Genomic DNA, 19277 nt, shown 5'->3' with positions numbered 1-19277 from the left:
AACTCTGAAATACATTTCCCAGACTCTAGCATGTGAAGTCCTCTTATCTGCCCATTAGAGTTGAGAAACAACTTCGTAAAAAGTTGAAGATATGAAGACTTTTTAAGGTAATTTAGATCATTTAAGTCCATTCGGGTATGCTAAAATGCAAGAAATATTATAATTAGCTTTTAAGATAATTCATCCAAGGAGAGCGGATCCACGGCAACTTCTAGTAAACACACTCGTCTCTCCCACTGAATGGGGGGGGGGGGGGAGGAAAGAGAGGAGGAGAAGGGAGAGGGAGACGGAGGAGAATCTGGACAGGATCAGAACAGGCAAAGCTGCAGCCCTGAGTCTACCTTACCCACCCCACCTCTTCGCTCCAAGCCTATGCATCACAAAGCTGACAAAAGAAACAAGCACTCTAGTAATTTGCTCCAAGTAACAGAAAAGAAAAGGAAAAGCTCAGAGATTGGAGAACCCACTACTTCCTCTCTCTTTCTGTCCCTGGCCCCAATCTTAGGTAATCCCAAAACCACACCGGAGAGGAAACAATGGGTATTTGCAAGAGCAAACACTAAGTTCTTTTTCTCTGTTCACTGGAGTGATGGTTCTAAAGGGGTGGGCTCATGCAATACCCACTCCTTTAGCTCCTTTTTGTTCTAGAGCCCTTAGCTCCTGGCTGATTCCCATGCGACTATGGAAGCAGACCACCAAGCCAGACCAGCAGGGCCACAAATTTTAGTGTGGACACTGAAAAAGGAAGTTCTACGGAGCTGGGTTTTCAGAAAATAGTAAAATAATATTTAGTAATCGAGAGCATTTCTACTTTCCTCATTTGCTTTGCAGTGCTGGTGGCAGAGGTCAGGGACTCACACACCTGGCAGATATTCTTCCAAGAACCGTCATCCTCAGCCCAACAAAACACTTTAAATAATCCACAGATCAAAAAAGCAAGTCCCAGGGGAAATATTTAGAGAAAGATAGAAATGATGTAAGTAGAGAACCCAGGTATGAAATGCTCAAAAAAGAATAAAGGTGTTTTAAACAAAACAAAACACAGCATATACACATTTGTGAAATAAAATTACAGTAATTCAAAATTAAAGGAGGAGGCCAGGGAATCCCCAGCGCTTTTCCTTTCAGCATCATCCTGACACAAATCCAACCGAGAGAGGGGTCAAAGGAAGGAAACTCGTGCGGGGTGGGCAGCTCAGGAGGAGCTTCTAGCACGCAGAGGCCTGGACCCACTCCCTCTCACAGTGAGACACAAAATCTCCAAACTAAAGAGAGAGAAAAGGGACCTGTGAGTAAGAAAGGAGCTCTCGGGCTCTCTACTGCTGCGACAAAACCCCATGACCAAAGAGCAAGGTGCTCAGCTTATACTTCCACATCACAGCACTGCTCATCACTAAAGGAAGTCAGGACAGGAACGCAAACAGGGCAGAAACCTGAAGGCCAGAGCTGAGGGAGAAGCCACAGGGGTGGGGGTGGGGGTGGGGGTAGGCGCCAGTGCTGCTGCTGTCTTGCTCCCCATGGCTTGCACAGCCTGCTTTCTTATAGAACCCAGGACCTGCAGCCCTGGGATGGCCCAATCCACAATCGGCTGAGCCCTCCCCCATCGATAACTAATTTTAAAAAATGCACTACAGCTGGATCTTATGGAGGCATTCTCTCAATTAAGGTTCTGTCCATTCAGATAACTCTAGTTTGTGTGTCAAGTTGACATTAGACTAGCTGGTCTGGGGGCACGCCTAATAAACTTGTAAGAACCTTTACTTTATAGAATGTACTGTTAAAACATGAAAAGAGGGGTTGAAGAGTCAGCTCAGTACTAAAGAGCATGTGTTTCTCTTGAAGAGGACTCAGGTTCTGTTCCCAGTACCCACAGGGCCGCTGACAACAGTCTAGGGGACCCAAGTTCCTCTTCTGACCTCCATGGGCACCAGGCACAAATGTGGTGCAACATATATACACACAGCTAAAACACTTCATACTCATGAAATAAAAATAACTCTAAAGAGAAATAAAAGGAAATGAGACTGCAGGTAGCACTCTTACGTAGGCCAGCCTGTACCCTCTGCAGTGCACTACTAAAGAAACCTGCTTTCTAAGAAAAGGAGAGAGGGGGAGGGAGAGAGAGAGGGAGAGAGGGAGAGGGAAAGAGGGAGGGAGGGAGGGAGGGAGGGAGGGAGGGAGGGAGGGAGGGAGGGAGGGAGGGAGGGAGAGGGTAGATTAGCTCAATGAACCATAACCTCTGATAATCACACTTAAGCAAAACTGTAATACACAGTTGAAACACAGGCAGTGGCAAAACAGAACATCTAAGTCGTTACTTTTGCATGGCTGTGACTAATTGCCTGAGAATGGTTAAAAGGAGGAATTTTTTTGTTTTGATCCACGGTTTCAGAGTTATTAATCCAGTCATGTGGCCCCATGAGGTTGGGCAAAATCTGTAGCAGGGAAACTGCTCATTCTTGGCACTCCAGGAAACAGAGAGGGAGGCCATGAGGGAGGCACCAAGTAAGATACAGATCCAAGGTCATGTCCCAAACGACTTACTCTCCTCAAGAGCACACCTCCTTCTTTGTCTCCTAACTGTGCATGAATAATATAAATCCATCTAAGGGTCTATCCCTCGAGCCAGAGCCCTTCAGTTCTAATCATCAGTACCGCCACTATAGCAGACCCACTCAAATGAGTGCTTCACTAATCACCCAGGCATGCTTACTCCAACCAGGCCGATAAAGAAAGTTAACCATCACAACATCCTAAGGAGTACAAAGAGGCAGGAACGCATCAAAAATCTGGCCATTTTAATAGAATAAACAAGTTGAAGATGCTAAGCCTAGTTACAGGAAAGGATGGCAAGTACACAGGGAAAGACTTACTCTACAGAGCAGAGAGAAACAAACTTATCAACGCGTGTAAAAGAACAGTGTGTGTGTTATGGTTGAATATAAAATGCCTTCCACACCCTTCATGTCTTCAGGGTTTGCTTTCCAGCTAATGGCGCTATTTTGGAAAGTGCTGGTAACTTGGGAGGTAGGGTGTAGCTGGAAGAGGCAGATGCCCTCGGGGACTGGATCTAGCTAGGGCCCTTCCAGCCAGCCATGAGGTGAGCAACCCTGCTGGGCCACACCCTTCTGCTCCTGGACATGGAGGAAGCACACCATGAACTGAAACCACTCACCACAATATGCTTGTCCCCCTTGGCATTTCTAGAGGGCACTTTGTCACAGTGAAGAAAACTGTTTCTACAGTTACCAGAAACTAAGATCTTCAGCAGAGACTCTTACATTAAATACAGGGCTGACAACCTAGAATAATTTTCTTCCAATTCAAGTTATGACTCAAGTATGTCTCTATGAAGTATACTTTTAAAGTTGACCTATCACGGCAGAAGCCACTCTTTTGATTAAAAACTAACTCTTTTCTCACTACCCAAAAGTAATTATTACAAAGTATTTTAAGTTTCATATTTTTAAAAGGTTCTATAAACACAAGCTCTTAATCAATAGGGTATTATGGGGTGTATTTTATTTCTCAAAAACTTATGTGTAATAATATTAAAATTAATTTCAAACTATTAAAGCAAAGGTATAAATTTCATCTAGATATCTTTAAGCACAGTGAAGAAGTCCCTTGAAAAGAAGTGCTCTTTCCATTCAGAGTGGTGGTCCTCAAAAGACTCAAAAACATCTGCATTGACTTTAAAGTTCATCAAGACAGAACAGTGACAGTTTTAGGAGAAGCATATGGCTTGCTGAACAGTCATCTAGAACAGAACTTTTTGTCAAGAAAGGATCTTTTACTTGTGTATGAAGTGGCCAAATAAAGCAAAGAACATATTTTTGAGCCCTAAAAAACACAAAGAAATAACTCTTCACCTGGCTTTGTTAAGGACCCAGCAAAGCACACTCCAGAAGCAATCCGACCTGTACTGGGGAGGATGCTCCCTGGGCTGAAACAATTCTAGGAGAGCAGTGAAACCAAGAACTCTAGAGAAGCAAGGAACTTTCTTAAGCATTATGTCCAACCAAAGATCACCTCCCTAAAAAGCACATTTCCATTAGAAAGGATAAGACCCTTTCTTCTTAAAACTCAGGAGGGCAGAGTTCAACAGCTGTGCTATATTAAACCCAAGCCCTTCCAAAAGGAAGAACAAGAGTCTCTAGAGAGAAGTTGCATGGCCGGCTTTCTCCAAAATTACCAACATGCCTTCTCTGCCTCTAACCCACCCACCCCACTCCACCTCTCATTAGTACATAAATGAATAATGTAAACAATTGAAGTTTTTTTGTTTGTGGAAATTTCCTTTATCCCTGTCCCAAAGAAAGCCATATATGTGATGTCTTTGAAGATAAAACTTATAAAACTACTTAGAGGGGAAAAAGAAAGTTGAGAGTTTTCATCCCTAGCTTCTTATCAGAATCTCCAGAGATAAGCTTACATCAAAATTGTGACCAAGCTACCTGAATGCCTCAGATGCTGTTAACAGGTGACCCTAAAGAACAGCTAAACACTAAATTGCAGGGTAGTCCTGGTTTTGTTTTGTTTTAAGTAAGTCTTGTGAATGCAAGAAGGAAGATTCCATTTGATTAAGTAATTCCAAATAACTTAAGGCTGAATTTACCTAGCAAAATACTTAACAGACAGAAAGAACTTCAAACAGGAATTCTGAATTGTCCCTTTGTCCTAACAGAATAGTTTATAAAACACAGAATAGTTTACAAAAATATTCAAATATTTAGATGAAAGCAGCTGAAAAAAAAAGGAAGAAGAAAAGGAAAGGAAAGGAAAGGAAAGGAAAGGAAAGGAAAAAGAAAAAAATGTGGCTCCTGTAATTCAGTCACAACTGACTCTTTTAGGCTCTTCAGACTAGGAAGCTAAAACAGAAAAGCTGTAAGAATTCAGGTATTAAGAACAATAGTCTTTTATCCTTAAAAGAGTACAAGATTTTATTCTTTTTTATATGTACTCATTTTTGTGTGTATGTCTCTGTGCTTGTGTGGGGAGGTCAGAGGCCAACTTGCAGAAATTGGTTCTCTCCTTGTGGGTGCTTGGTACAGAACTCAGGTCACAGTAAGCAATGTGACCACTGGCCCAAGGTTTTAATAACTCAATTTTAGCCATCATCACGGCTTCATTAAAGCTCATTAAAGCTCAGAATTTTACACAAAATTCTAATAGGTTGTTATTTGGTATTCAAATCATATTTTTTTTTAAAAAGTAGAAATGATGAAGGCAGGTTAGAACTGGTTGGGCAGGTGCAAGGCAAGAACTCTCAAGTAAGCAAACTCTTTCTCCTTCAGAATCAGCACCTTGGTGGGCAGGCCCAGAAAGTCAGTTTGTATTTCTGTAAATGAGCCCTCCGGCCTAGAGGCTGCGTAAGGGTGTGATGGAAACGTCAGTCCATAGGACTCCTTTCTAGTAAACAAATTTGAAACTGAAAATTTGAAATTGGGTTTTATATTCATTCCCAACATCAGCCATCGTTGAAAAGATCCTAGGGTCTTAACTGTTGATTGAGGAATACTGTTAGAGTAGCTCTGGGGGCCACTGAGGATGGATATCAGAGCTCGGTTAAGGGCTATTAAGAGAAGAAAGTTATTGTTTTCCCTTTATCAGAATATGGGACTGGACCTCTGGTCTTCCAGAGCAGACTTGACATTCTCGTCTGCTTCAAGATTAAAGTTTTACGTCCTACTGTCTCCTCCTTAATTAGTTAAAACCAGAGGCCCAGAGGTTAAAAACATTAACTGCTTCTTCCAGAGGATCTGGGTCCAAGTCTCAGCACCTACATGGCAGCTCACAGCACCTACACCACCAGACCCAGAGGTCCAAGCACCTACATGGTAGCTCACAGCCACCTACACCACCAGACCCAGAGGTCCAAGCACCTACATGGCAGCTCACAGCCACCTACACCACCAGACCCAGAGGTCCAAGTCTGAGCACCTACATGGCAGCTCACAGCACCTACACCACCAGACCCAGAGGTCCAAGTCTGAGCACCTACATGGCAGCTCACAGCACCTACACCACCAGACCCAGAGGTCCAAGTCTGAGCACCTACATGGCAGCTCACAGCCACCTACACCACCAGACCCAGAGGTCCAAGTCTGAGCACCTACATGGCAGCTCACAGCCACCTACACCACCAGACCCAGAGGTCCAAGCACCTACATGGCAGCTCACAGCACCTACACCACCAGACCCAGAGGTTCAAGCACCTACATGGCAGCTCACAGCACCTACACCACCAGACCCAGAGGTCCAAGTCTCAGCACCTACATGGCAGCTCACAGCCACCTACACCACCAGACCCAGAGGTCCAAGTCTGAGCACCTACATGGCAGCTCACAGCCACCTACACCACCAGACCCAGAGATCCAAGCACCTACATGGCAGCTCACAGCACCTACACCACCAGACCCAGAGGTCCAAGTCTCAGCACCTACATGGCAGCTCACAGCCACCTACACCACCAGACCCAGAGATCCAAGCACCTACATGGCAGCTCACAGCACCTACACCACCAGACCCAGAGGTTCAAGCACCTACATGGCAGTTCACAGCACCTACACCACCAGACCCAGAGGTCCAAGTCTGAGCACCTACATGGCAGCTCACAGCACCTACACCACCAGACCCAGAGGTCCAAGTCTCAGCACCTACATGGCAGCTCACAGCCACCTACACCACCAGACCCAGACGTCCAAGCACCTACATGGCAGCTCACAGCACCTACACCACCAGACCCAGAGGTCCAAGCACCTACATGGCAGCTCACAGCCACCTACAACACCAGACCCAGAGGTCCAAGGCACTCTTATGGCCTGCTCAGTACCAGGTGAGCGAGCGAGCGAGCATGTGGTACACAGACATACACGCAGACAACACACACACAAAGCAAAATAAATGTTTTTTAAGTTAATAAGGTTCAGCTGGTTAATTACATGTGGGTTTATTCAGCTTACACAAGCCCACCTCTCAGGAAAGCTGGTTCATGTAGATCCATGCTAAGGAGTGGGAGGAATAATTACTCCCTTAAAGAGACGAGAGATTTATCCTCCCCAGAAGCACTGCCCTGAAGTACCTTCTTACAGAGCTCAGTACATCAGATGGCCCATGCAAGCCACTGACACCATGCCTGGCTGCTTTTCCCTCTCTTTTTCTTTCAGATACTGACCAAAGCCTGGGCATCTTTTCCCTGATGCCCTAGGACTTCCCACTTTCTCTGAAGCTACCCTCCCTTCTTCATCCATGTGGATACTTACAAACACCATTGCTTTCTTTCTTCTATGTTCCCACTCCAAAGAGCTGTCAGGATTTATAGCTTGCCTGTCATGTTCTTTTTCACTCAAATGCTAATAAAACTGTGCTTGATGCAGGTTAACCAATAAAGAATTAAACACACACACACACAAAACAAAACAAAACAAAAATCCCTTCAAACACAGACTTAAGAGCTCAGAAAGCATAGCTGGCATACTCACTACTTTTTAAAAGCACAACACAATCACTGTTTCCCAACAGTAAGGGAAGTTTATAAGAAAAAAAATTGTTTTTAGGCTGAGCTCCGGAATCCTTGGGCAGAGAGAGGGGAAAACTGTAGGAACCAGAGAGGTCAAGGACACCAGAAAACACAAGAATCAGCTAACCTGGGTTCACAGAGGTTCCTGAAACTGAACTGACAATCAGGAAATCTGTATGGGTCTGACCTAGGCCTTCTGCTTACATGTTATAGTTGTGTAGCTTGCTCTTCTTAGGGGACTCCTAACAGTGGGAGCAGGGGCTGTCTGTGACTCTTTTGGCTGCTTTTGGGACCATTTTCCTTCTCCTGGGTTGCCTCAGCCAGCCTTGATATCCAGGTTTGTGCCTAGTCTTATGTCTTAGCAGGGTTTCTATTCCTGTACAAACTAAGAAGCAGGCTGGGGAGGAAAGGGTTTACTCAGCTTACACGTCCACACTGCTGTTCATCACCAAGGAAGTCAGGACTGGATCTCAAGCAGGTCAGGAAGCAGGAGATGATGCAGAGGCCATGGAGGGATGTTCCTTACTGGTTTGCTTCCCCTGGCTTGTTCAGCTTGCTCTCTTATAGAACCAAGATTACCAGCCCAGGGTTGGCACCACCCACAACGTGCCCTCCCCCCTTGATCACTAATTGAGAAAATGCCCCACAGCTGGATCTCATGGAGGCATTTTCTCACCTGAAGCTCCTTTCTCTGTGATAACTCCAGCTGTGTCAAGTTGACACAAAACCAGCCAGTACATCTTATAACTTGTTGTGCCATGCTTGGCTGACAGCCCTGGGAAGCCAACTCTTTTTCTGAAGGAAAATGGAGGAACGGAGAAGGGAGAAAGAGGTTGGGGAGGGGCTGGGAGTGAGGCGCTGCAGTCAGGAAGTAATATATAAGAGAAGAATAAATAAATCCTAAAAATATGTTCCGAATACCACACTAATACATGCATTACATTCAGTTTTCCTTACAAGTATAAAAAGACACATCCGCACTCAGTACCTGGGAGGGAGGCGGCTGGAAGATCAGGAGTTCAAGACCATCCACAGCTACACAGTGAGCTTTGGCCTAATCTGGCCGAACGATATGGTCTCAAAACGGAAGTAAAAAAGTAAAATAAAGTCACGTAGAAAAAAAATCTCTTATACTATAAATTCAGAGTGAAAACTCTTTTTCTTCAAAACCTCAAACATTCATTGCTCCCACTGTATAGACGCAGTAGTAAAGCAAAAGACAAGAGCATCAAATAGGTTTAAAGAAAGAATATCAGGAGTGGATGTTCACAGTCAGCTATTGGATGGATCACAGGGCTCCCAATGGAGAAGCTAGAGAAAGTACCCAAGGAGCTAAAGGGATCTGCAACCCTATTGTTGGAACAACATGATGTACTAACCAGAACCCCGGAGCTCTTGTCTCTAGCTGCATATGTATCGAAAGATGGCCTAGTCAGCCATCAATGGAAAGAGAGGCCCATTGGACTTGCAAACTTTATATGCCCCAATATAGGGGAATGCCAGGGCCAAAAGAATGGGAATGGGTGGGTAGGGAAGTGGGGGGGCGCTATGGGGGACTTTTGGGATAGCATTGGAAATGTAATTGAGGAAAATATGTAATAAAAATATTAAAAATCAAATAAAAAAAAAAGAAAGAATATGCCTTGCTTTAAAAGAAGAAAACGGAAGGCACTGGAAATTTAACTTTAATGTTATCAGAAATAACATTTGTCACATAAGTCAACATATTGATGAGTAAATGAAACTATTTTCTAGAAGGATAAGTTAAGTCATTTCTCTTTGGTACCTGTCTACTCACCTAAAACCAAGAATGAGAACATCCTGATTCACAGGTATTGAAGGAAACACAAACAAGAAAGTTTCTCCTTTTAAAATTTTCTGGATTGGGCAGACAATCTGTGTTCTATCTGAATTCTATATTCAGTTCATCTCCAAACCTATTCTAGCATACATTACTCAGAAATCAAGGGACTCCATTTTTTCCCCTTCTGCCTCGGAAAGTTACACTTCAGATGAAGTCAGTTACTCTCATTCCAAAGAAGTTCTCATATTCCAGTAAGCACCCTTCTCAAAGCACTCATTTCTACTTTCTGTTCTTAAATTTGTAAATAAAAAATGAGACAGGAGACTGTCAAAATGTGTTAAGTACAAATGCATTCATAAAACAATCTCAATACAGAACAGAGTTCAAGGTGACTATCCTAACCTCAGGCCACTACAAAGAATTCATTCATTCATTCTCTCCTCTCTCTCTCCTCTCTTCTCTCCTCTCTCTCCTCTCTCTCCTCTCTTCCCTCCCCTCCTCTCTCTCTCTCTCTCTCTCCTCTCTCCTCTCTCTCTCTTTGGTGTTTTGAGACAGGGTTTCTCTGCGTAACCCTGGCTGTCCTGGAAATCACTCTGTAGACGAGACTGTCTTCAAACTCAGAAATCTGCCTGCCTCTGCCTCCACCACTGCCTGGCCAAATAATTCTTTTAAATTCACATTTATGTAGGCTAGTAGCTAGCTGGCTCTCACTAATATGACTCTTAAGACCTACTTTCCCAAATGATTATACAAACATACACATACAAAATAAGTAAATATTTAGTAAAGTAGATAGAAACCAACCTAGTGATGTAGAATGTTTACCAATTTAGACTTTCCCTTGCCGTGAAGGTATAGAAACTGAAGTCAACAAGTGTCCTAGAGCCACTTCCTCACTGGAAGTCTCTACAGGCTCAACTCAAAATACAGCCAGAGGTTGGGAGCAGAAAACAGACTTCACTCAAGTCTCATACACTTACTCTTCATCACAGAGACTAGCTAACAGCCTTTGGGGCTCTGCTCTCCTACGAGCCATGCTGCAGGCAAAAACACAAGATCGGTCTAAATCTGAGAAGTCCCATGAGGAAAGGTAATACACACATGCATGATCGTGTTAAAAATGATGGGGAAACAAACAGGACAAGAATCTTAAGTCCCACGTGTCACTATTTTGAAAGAGAAACCAACTTATCTGTTGATAGACTCGCATCTTAAATAGGTACAACTTTTGCCAGAAAACTCCTTAGGATGGCTAGGGAGGGTAAGGGCACGAACGGGTGACTGTCAGGACACATATCCGTGGTTTTACTTTTTCTTTCTTACATGCTGTTTTTTTTTTCTTTACATTGACATTATAATTGAATCCAAGTGTCCAAGCGTCAGTGTCGTAGGTAAGAGCTTCCTTCGACCATTAACACTGGCTCCCATTCCTCTACCTCTCACCTCTTGCTCGCTCACCACCTGCCTCACAGGTCTGGCTCACCTTCATTTCTTTAAGGATTACAAAAAGATTATTTTTTAAAGCAACTCACATTTAAATTGCCCCATGGGTTGGATTTCTTTCTACTCAGTCTTTACAAATCATTAACTTAAGCATATACAGTAAGAAGTTCCCATATAAACCAGGCGGTGGTGGCACACACCTTTAATCCCAGCACTTGGGAGGCAGAGGCAGGCGGATTTCTGAGTTTGAGGGCAGCCTGGTCTACAAAGTGAGTTCCAGGATAGCTAGGGCTATACAGAGAAACCCTGTCTCAAAAAACCAAAAAGAAAAGAAAAGAAAAAAAGAAAAGGAAAAAAAAAAGAAGTTTCCATATAAACATGAGGGGAAGCATAATTGTCTCCAGTAAGATGCGCATGACAAAAGTAAAATAAATAAATAAATCAGTAGTGCACAGTCAAAATTATTTCCTCTGGGTTTTAATGTTTTTAACTACGAAACAAGCACGATCTTATATAATTTATATATATGCTATTTTCAAATCTCTAATAACATATTCACAAGGAAAACCTGTTACATTTAGATGTGCAGTTATAGCTGCCCGTTTGTAAAATCAAGTATTACCTTACCTTCAGCTAACAGAACTGCTGAGAAATACACTAATGGTCCCTTCAATTTGTTTCCAGTTCAAGTTCTATAATGAGCACATTAGTATTACATGATGTAAATTAATCTCCATAATGTGTAAGTGGGAAAGATCTAAACTAGATCACTACCACGTTAGCCATAAAGTAATCACTGGGGTATTTTATCTTAGAGAAAAATTTGGTGTTTCCCAAGTTCCTCATGTGTAAAACACTTAATTACAAATTTATCTTTTACTTTCCACCAGTATTACAATATTTATTTTCCAGTGACTGCACTCTCTCTCTCTCTCTCTCTCTCTGTAGATAGATAGATAGATAGAGTGCTCTATTACTGTCTGCAGAAAAGCCCCCGCCCCACCCTTTCTGCAACTCTGGAGTGCTGGGATTAGAGTTTATGAGCCCGAGGACTGTTTTATTAGGTGCTGGAGACTGAACCCAGTCCATCATGAAAGCTAGGCACTCTCTGTACCAACTCAACACTATCCCCAGTCCCTGAGGCCTTTTACAAATCTCCTGACCTTACTAAGGGCAACCTTTTCTTTCCCACAAAACAACCACTACTTAAAACTGCATCAAAATTTGCCTCCAAAAGTTCCAGCCTGCTCACTTTAACTCTGGATTCCCTCTGGATTGAGCTTAACAGTAATTTAACAAGCATTTTGATAGATACTAGTTCCCTTTTTCTTTCTTAAAGGTATTTAATGGTTTGGTCTTGTTTGAGACAGGGTCTCTCTAAGTAGCCCTGGCTGTCCTGGAACTCACAGAGATCCATCCAGCCGCCTCTGGTTCTGCCTCTCCAGAGCTGGCTGGCATTAAAGGCTTGTACCAGTGTGCCTGACTTTTCCTTTTTTTTTTTTTTTTTTTTTTTGTACCACATTCTTCCTACCCCTTACAGACCCATCTTCACTGTAAACATTGAATGTAGTCTCCACAGCATGCAGCTGTCAATACAAGGCCACTCTTCACAGGAGCAAACTTCGAAACAAGTGATAAAACACAGTATCTTAGACACCCAGGAAAACAGAGACTACGTAAAATAGAGCAATGCTGCGGGGGGGGAGGGGGGGCAGTCACCACAAGAAATTAAAAAGCTTCAAGGGAAGAAAATAACAAACTCTCCACTATTGTAGTGAGTTAGTAAAAGCGTAGATGAGAAACCTTCCGGCATCTAGGGCTACATCGTGTGATCTGCCTCAAACAAACAAACGAAGTAAACAAATAAAAATAAAAGCCACCTTGCTGCCTGAGAGCGTAGCTCCGTGGTGGAACTTAAGACTGGGCCGATAGAAAGATAGAAAACAGGTACGCTGTAACCTTCCGATGGATATGGCTATAAACTCGGAAGTCCTAAGAAGTTTTCCTCTTATGCACAATGATGAATACAACAACCTTTCTGTTTGGAAGCCCAGCCGATATTAACTAAAGCCAGGGAAAGGATAGCAGGGATTTTACCCTTTCAGGCTGGAATGGGGCAAGCAGGTGACAAGCGGAAGGGATGCAGGACCTTGGGAAAGAGGTCGCCCAGACTCCTCCCCTTAACAGGAGCCACGATCCTGTTCACAGCTCCTCAGCACAGACCCTCGCCCGCCCGCCCGCAGCTGCAGAACCCCAGGCCCCGCAGGCGCCTCGCCGGAAACCAGCGTCCGTCCCCGCATCCCGAGGAAGGGTCAAGGGAGGACGCGTTCCCAAGGCCGCCTCCGGGGCCCGGCCGGCCCAGCCTCCGTCAACGTGGAGCGACCTGGGAACCCTGAATGAATAGCTCGACAAGGCTGACAGTTATGTTACCTGGATGGAACTCTACAGACGGAAACGGCAGCTGTAGCCACTGCCCTTCGCCCCAACATCGCCTGTCTCAGCGACACTGACATTGAGACCGCCGCCATCTTCCTGTGGGCAAACGCCAGGAGGCGAGTACGGATCCCCGCTAGGGACTCACTTCCTTCGTTCTCAAAGCAACGCGGCCGCAGTGAAACAGAGTCGTGTTCTGTTTGTTTTCCTTTTGATATTGAGGACCTAGAAAAGAAATTAAAGTTCTAGCTGAAAGAACTAAAGAGGGAAATGGATGAAAGGACTCAGTGGATGCAAATGATGCCTCTATAGAAAGTAATCCTTGTTAGTAAGGTTGGTCATTTACATTGAGGCTGAGAAAACGCTTCAAAAAACGTAAACACCTGTAACTCATAATTTTTCAAAGAACTCGGAATATCTGAGGCTGGGCCCACTGGAAGAGCCGGAGGGCTTCTTGAGTCTTTGAGAAACTAAAGTAGTACTTTCCCAAAGTGTTGCCAGATTCCGTTTGCAAGCCTTCAGAACAGGCTGCACTCAGTTTGATGGTCTGTAGTTATAATAATCATATTTTCCACACTAAAAAGCTAGCCTCGCAAAAATAAAGGGCGGGGGGGGGGAGAGAAAAACCATATAGATTTACATGAAATCTAGTGGGGGCTGGGGATGTAGCTCAGTTGGTAGAGTGCTTGCCTACCTAGCATACAGGTACCAAAGGCCTGGTGATCTGCTCCTGTAAGCCTTTGATTTAAGGTTGAGGGTAGAGGATGGAAGGTTGTCACTGGAATTACCAAGCAAACACCTCGCCCCCCACGCCCCACCCAGAAAAGGGGCGGAGCCATCTTGATTACTCTTCCTATCTCCATCATCCCTTCCATTTGTCACCCATTCCATTCCAATGGCCATTAAAAGTAACAAAAACCAAAGATTATAAACGATAACCAGGTTTAAGTGTCGTATCTAATCGCACCTGGCTCCTCGGTGCTTCAACAAACCTTTTCTTTTCTTTTCTTTTTGTTTCCAAGTGTGTGTGACCGGCAAATCCAGGGGCAGGTATGCAGTTCATCACTGATCTACATTCCTAGCTTCTTTGTTTCTTGTAAGAGACAGTATCTCTCGATGTTATCCAGGCTAGACTTCAACTCACCACCCTCCTTCTTCAGCCTCCAGAGTATTCATAGACCTTTTCATCCACTCATGTCTTCAACGTTGTTTCTCAGACAATACCCCAACATTGATGGGAGAACATTAGTTTTCATATTGATGTAGCGTTGGCCTGGGTACTATATACAATACCTGTGATGATTCTTGCCTAATGTATTTATTTATGTATGCATGCATACAAATGGGTGCCACGGCACATGTGGAGGTCAGAGGACAGCTTTCAACAGTCAGTTTTCTCATTCCAACTAATGTCATAGGTTTGCTGGCAAGTACTTTACCACTGAGATGTCTAGCCGAGCCTCTTAGGGCGCCTCAATCTTTGAAATATATTCAGAATTTGATTATGTTCCCTGCCTCTCCTGGCAGTACTCTGATCCTAACCACTGCCCCCCCACCTCCCCACCCCCACCCCCCCACGCAGGGATGTTTGCATTTGCACCATGTGCCTCTAAGCTCAGCAATCAAAGCTATGGGGTCAGAAGTCACACATTCCCTTCTGTTCTACTAAACACCTTTTCTAGCTCAGCTCATCCTCGGAAAAGCCAGACACCTTATTATGATACTTTTTAAGGCCAATGTAGGGACGAAGATGTGGCTCAGTGGTATGGCATTGGCTTATCGTGGACATATGCCTGAGTTCAGTCCAACACTGGAGGGGAAAAGGACTCCTGACTTCACTCACTCCTTACTCTGTTCTCCTTCAGTTGCTATACTCTAAACCCAATAGATATTTCACAATATACCAGGCATGATTCTGTCTGAAAGACGTTACCTTGGACATTCGCTAGGCCCAGGATGCTTTCCTAGCATCTGGAATACTCTTCTCCCAGTGATCTCCTCTTCCCCTTGCCCCTGCTCTCTGTCTCTCCTCTTCCCCTTGCCCCTGCTCTCTGTCTCTCCTCTTCCCCTTGCCCCTGCTCTCTGTCTCTCCTCTTCCCCTTGCCCCTGCTCTCTGTCTCTCCTCTTCCCCTTGCCCCTGCTCTCTGTCTCTCCTCTTCCCCTTGCCCCTGCTCTCTGTCTCTCCTCTTCCCCTTGCCCCTGCTCTCTGTCTCTCCTCTTCCCCTTGCCCCTGCTCTCTGTCTCTCCTCTTCCCCTTGCCCCTGCTCTCTGTCTCTCCTCTTCCCCTTGCCCCTGCTCTCTGTCTCTCCTCTTCCCCTTGCCCCTGCTCTCTGTCTCTCCTCTTCCCCTTGCCCCTGCTCTCTGTCTCTCCTCTTCCCCTTGCCCCTGCTCTCTGTCTCTCCTCTTCCCCTTGCCCCTGCTCTCTGTCTCTCCTCTTCCCCTTGCCCCTGCTCTCTGTCTCTCCTCTTTCCCTTGCCCCTGCTCTCTGTCTCTCCTCTTCCCCTTGCCCCTGCTCTCTGTCTCTCCTCTTCCCCTTGCCCCTGCTCTCTGTCTCTCCTCTTCCCCTTGCCCCTGCTCTCTGTCTCTGTCCTTCCTCCTATCATTTTCTCACATGTCCCCTTCACTGGGAGGCTCTTTCTAACCTCCAATTTCAATCTCACCCTAGAAATTTCTGTATGAATTTCCAGGCTTCTTTTTCTTCTGCTTTGCATTTTGTACGTTGTGGCCCTTTGTGAAAGTTCTATAATATGACCTGGGAGGCAAGAGCAAAAATCCTTTGAGAAATAAGATTGATTTCATCTTTTTATGGCTTATTTAATTTTATTGTACATGCACTGATGTTTTTGCCTGCATGTATGCCTGTGTGAGGGTGTCAGATCCCTTGGAATTGGTTTTATAGACTGTTGTGAGCTGCCATGTGGGTGCTGGGAATTGAACCCAAGACTGCAAGAACAGCTGAATTCTCAACTGCTGAGCCATCTCTCCAGCCCCGAAGATCAATTTCCTAGTGGCTTTTCTTGCCTCCAGGAAAAATTTATCTTTTAAATTCTACAATAACTATTGATCAAATAAAGATTTTCTTTTTACTTACAATAATTACCAAGCTATATAATTTTATTCTCACTTTTTACCTAAATGTATACCACAGTCCAATACTGGACTATCAAATCCCAACCACCAATTTATATAACATTGACTTACGAATCTTTCCAAGGGATTATCATTGCTTTTGGGGCAAAGAGAAAATGCCTGATCTTCTCAAAACAGGCTATTTCTGGTCTTCTTCACCAGCCTCCTTCTACTCTGCTCACCAGAAGTTTTTCTCTCTTATGCCCCAGTCTTCCATAGGCTGTTGCTCACTGGAGTACTCTTTCGTGCCAATTCCCTCACTATCCCATAAGCCCCCAGATCCTACCTATTCCTTTATATCATTGTATAAGGTACCAACTACATCTCAGACCCTTCCTACCTCCCTCTTCCATGTTGATGGAACCTAACACCTACAAAACGAGATCAAAACTGCTGTATACTTGCTTTCCCTGAAGAAATCTTGCAGCTAGCACATTACTTGCTCCAGAGCAAGTAGGATCTGAAATCCCTTATGAGAAAAGAAAGGCTTCTTGGGTCAGGGAAGGTCAAGCAACAAGGGAGATAGAGGAGGAGGAACAGGAGGAGGAAAAGGAGCAGAGGAAAGAAGAGGAGGAGGTGGAGGAGGAAGAGGAAGAGAAGAAGAAAGAAGTAACAATGCCCCTTATCCATCTTTTGCTGGTCATTATATAAGGACATAATATCTGGAGTTGTGGCTTCTTCTTAGCAAGAAGGGATCAATGGTAGCCCACAAGACAGAAAGGAAGAACATAGAAAAGGAAAGAGCCTATGTTTTTAATGACAACATTGATCATTGAACCAACCTCGAGCAAAATATGTCCACACTTTGTGTGATGTCAGATAACAAATAGCTTAATTATTGCACCACTATTTATTAGGCATGCTGTGTCTAAAAACATGCTAGGAACATCTTTTCTGATGCTCTTATATGTAACATTCTGTTTTTTGGTGACTGCATAAATTCTTTGTGTAGATGTCCTTCAGATAATATCCTTCTCCTCCCTAGTGTCTCCCTTGCTTAATTTTTAATTCAATGTAGTTTTCTTTCTTTAGAGTGCAAAGCCAGTTATCCAAGGAAAGGACCATATCTGTTTCTGCTGGTTATTTTCCCAACACGTAGTCCAGTTCATTGTCTCCTTCACTGCTCTCCCCCTCTTTTGACAGAATCTTGGTATGTAGCCCAGGCTGGATTCAAACTCATCCTCCTCCTACCTCAGCCTCCTGAGTGTTGCAAGGTCAAGCATGATACTCATACTTGGCTCATACTTGATACATAGTGGAAAGCAAAAGATGTGTAGAAGCTGAGTGTGTTCGTACGTGCCTTTAATCCCACCTAGTACTTGAGAAGCAGAGGCTGACAGACCTCTGTAAATTCCAGGTCAGCCAGGACTGCACAGCCGTGTCCCACTAAACAAGACAAAACCAAAAAGAACCTCAAGAAAGAAAGGAAGAGAAAACTACCTATAACTTTAAAAGTATAAAATGCAAGAAAATAGTTCCGCTCGTTTTGTTGTTTAGAAAAGGTTTATATAAGCTTTGTTTACTATGATTATTCTTCCCAGCCTACCGATCTTACTGGTTTCCAAAATGCCACCCTTGAGCCAGTGATATTTTCTGGAAACCTGGTGAATACAGCAGATCAGGCCTTCCTGTGGCTGGAAATAGATCTGGAAGCATAAATTTACTTCTTACTAAGCTTTCATTTAAAAAATGAATAATAACTACTTTCATTTTCTTATTTCTTATATTTTAGGTGCTGGGCATAAGCTGGATAATGGAGAAGAAATAGTTTGCTGTGTGCAGGTTTTGGTGGGGTTGTTGTTGTTGTTGTTTTAAATATAATTCATCTAAACTATAGATTATGCTAGTAGGCTTAATAGGATGTCTCAATGCACATTGCATTTTATTGTTAAAATAGAAGCATTAGGATAGAAATTGACTTTATTTCATGCATGGTGGCCAAAAGAAACATTTATCTTAGTATTTATCATGGCATGAGAAATTTACAGTGGATCTAAAGTTGTCTGTTTTCAATTTTTCTCCTTGCACATGGGCCTTTAATAAAGCATCCAGAAAAATAAATTAAAACCAGATACTTCTATCAGAAGTTTCACACAAAATCACCAGAGGCATGGCAAAACTCCATCATCATTTACTGGCTACAAACTAATTTTTTAAATCACATCTTATATTTTTATTGCTAATTTAATTGAAAACCCTTGAATTAATACAGTATCATCTTATAAAATTATCATGACCTCTGGCAGGGCTTTTGAGACCTTGGCAACCAATGAAACAATTTCCATGTGTAGTTAAGAACTGTTTCTTGAAATCAGTTTTGGGAAATGGGTGCAAATGATCAAAGTCCCTACGGACTCAGAGAATTTTCCTACATAAATTTAATCACATGCCCCATTCACACTCTTGAATTCTCGTCCTAAGGTTTCAACTGCTTCTATGCCTTTCTCAAGTTCAACCTGTAGCAATCAAACCAATCATGTCCTTTCTTTTTCTCTAACCCACTAGAAGATCTCTTGCTCTCCTATATATTTTCTGTCCTGGGAAAATACTACTAACCTTCTTACAGTAGAAGACATCATCAACTACAAAAGGCATCATTATGCTCTGATCTAATTAAGAAGAAGAAGAAGAAGAAGAAGAAGAAGAAGAAGAAGAAGAAGAAGAAGAAGAAGAAGAGGAGGAGGAGGAGGAGGAGGAGGAGGAGGGGGAAGGGGAAAAGGAAGAGGAAGAAGGAGAAGAAGAAGGAGGAGGAAGAGGAGGAGGAGGAGGAGGAGGAGGAGGAGAAGAAGAAGAAGAAGAAGAAGAAGAAGAAGAAGAAGAAGAAGAAGAAGAAGAAGAAGAAGAAGAAGAAGAAATCCAGCAGTCACATCATGGTAGGACCAATTATGTGTCTTGCTTTTAGAGGTAAGACATGGGAAAAAACACGTATCATATGGCAGTTGCCTA

The 19277-nt window shown here is 43.6% G+C and overlaps 1 protein-coding gene across 1 annotated transcript in view; it reads right to left on the bottom strand.

Moving 5' to 3' along the window:
- The window catches only part of Ndufs4 (NADH:ubiquinone oxidoreductase subunit S4), a 113710-nt gene extending 100385 nt beyond the window's left edge, over positions 1-13325 (bottom strand). The window contains exon 1 of the mRNA XM_021180357.2: positions 13200-13325. Coding sequence (XP_021036016.1) covers positions 13200-13297 — 98 coding nt within the window. The 5' untranslated portion in view covers positions 13298-13325. The remainder of the gene's footprint in view (positions 1-13199) is intronic.
- Positions 13326-19277: the final 5952 nt, after the last annotated feature.

This window comes from Mus caroli, unplaced genomic scaffold (assembly GCF_978045245.1).
Source record: "Mus caroli unplaced genomic scaffold, Mus_caroli_1 scaffold_15, whole genome shotgun sequence".
Taxonomy (NCBI): Eukaryota; Metazoa; Chordata; class Mammalia; order Rodentia; family Muridae; genus Mus; species Mus caroli.
The sequence above is the reverse complement of the archived record's forward strand: the minus strand, read 5'-3'. Positions and strand labels throughout refer to the sequence as shown.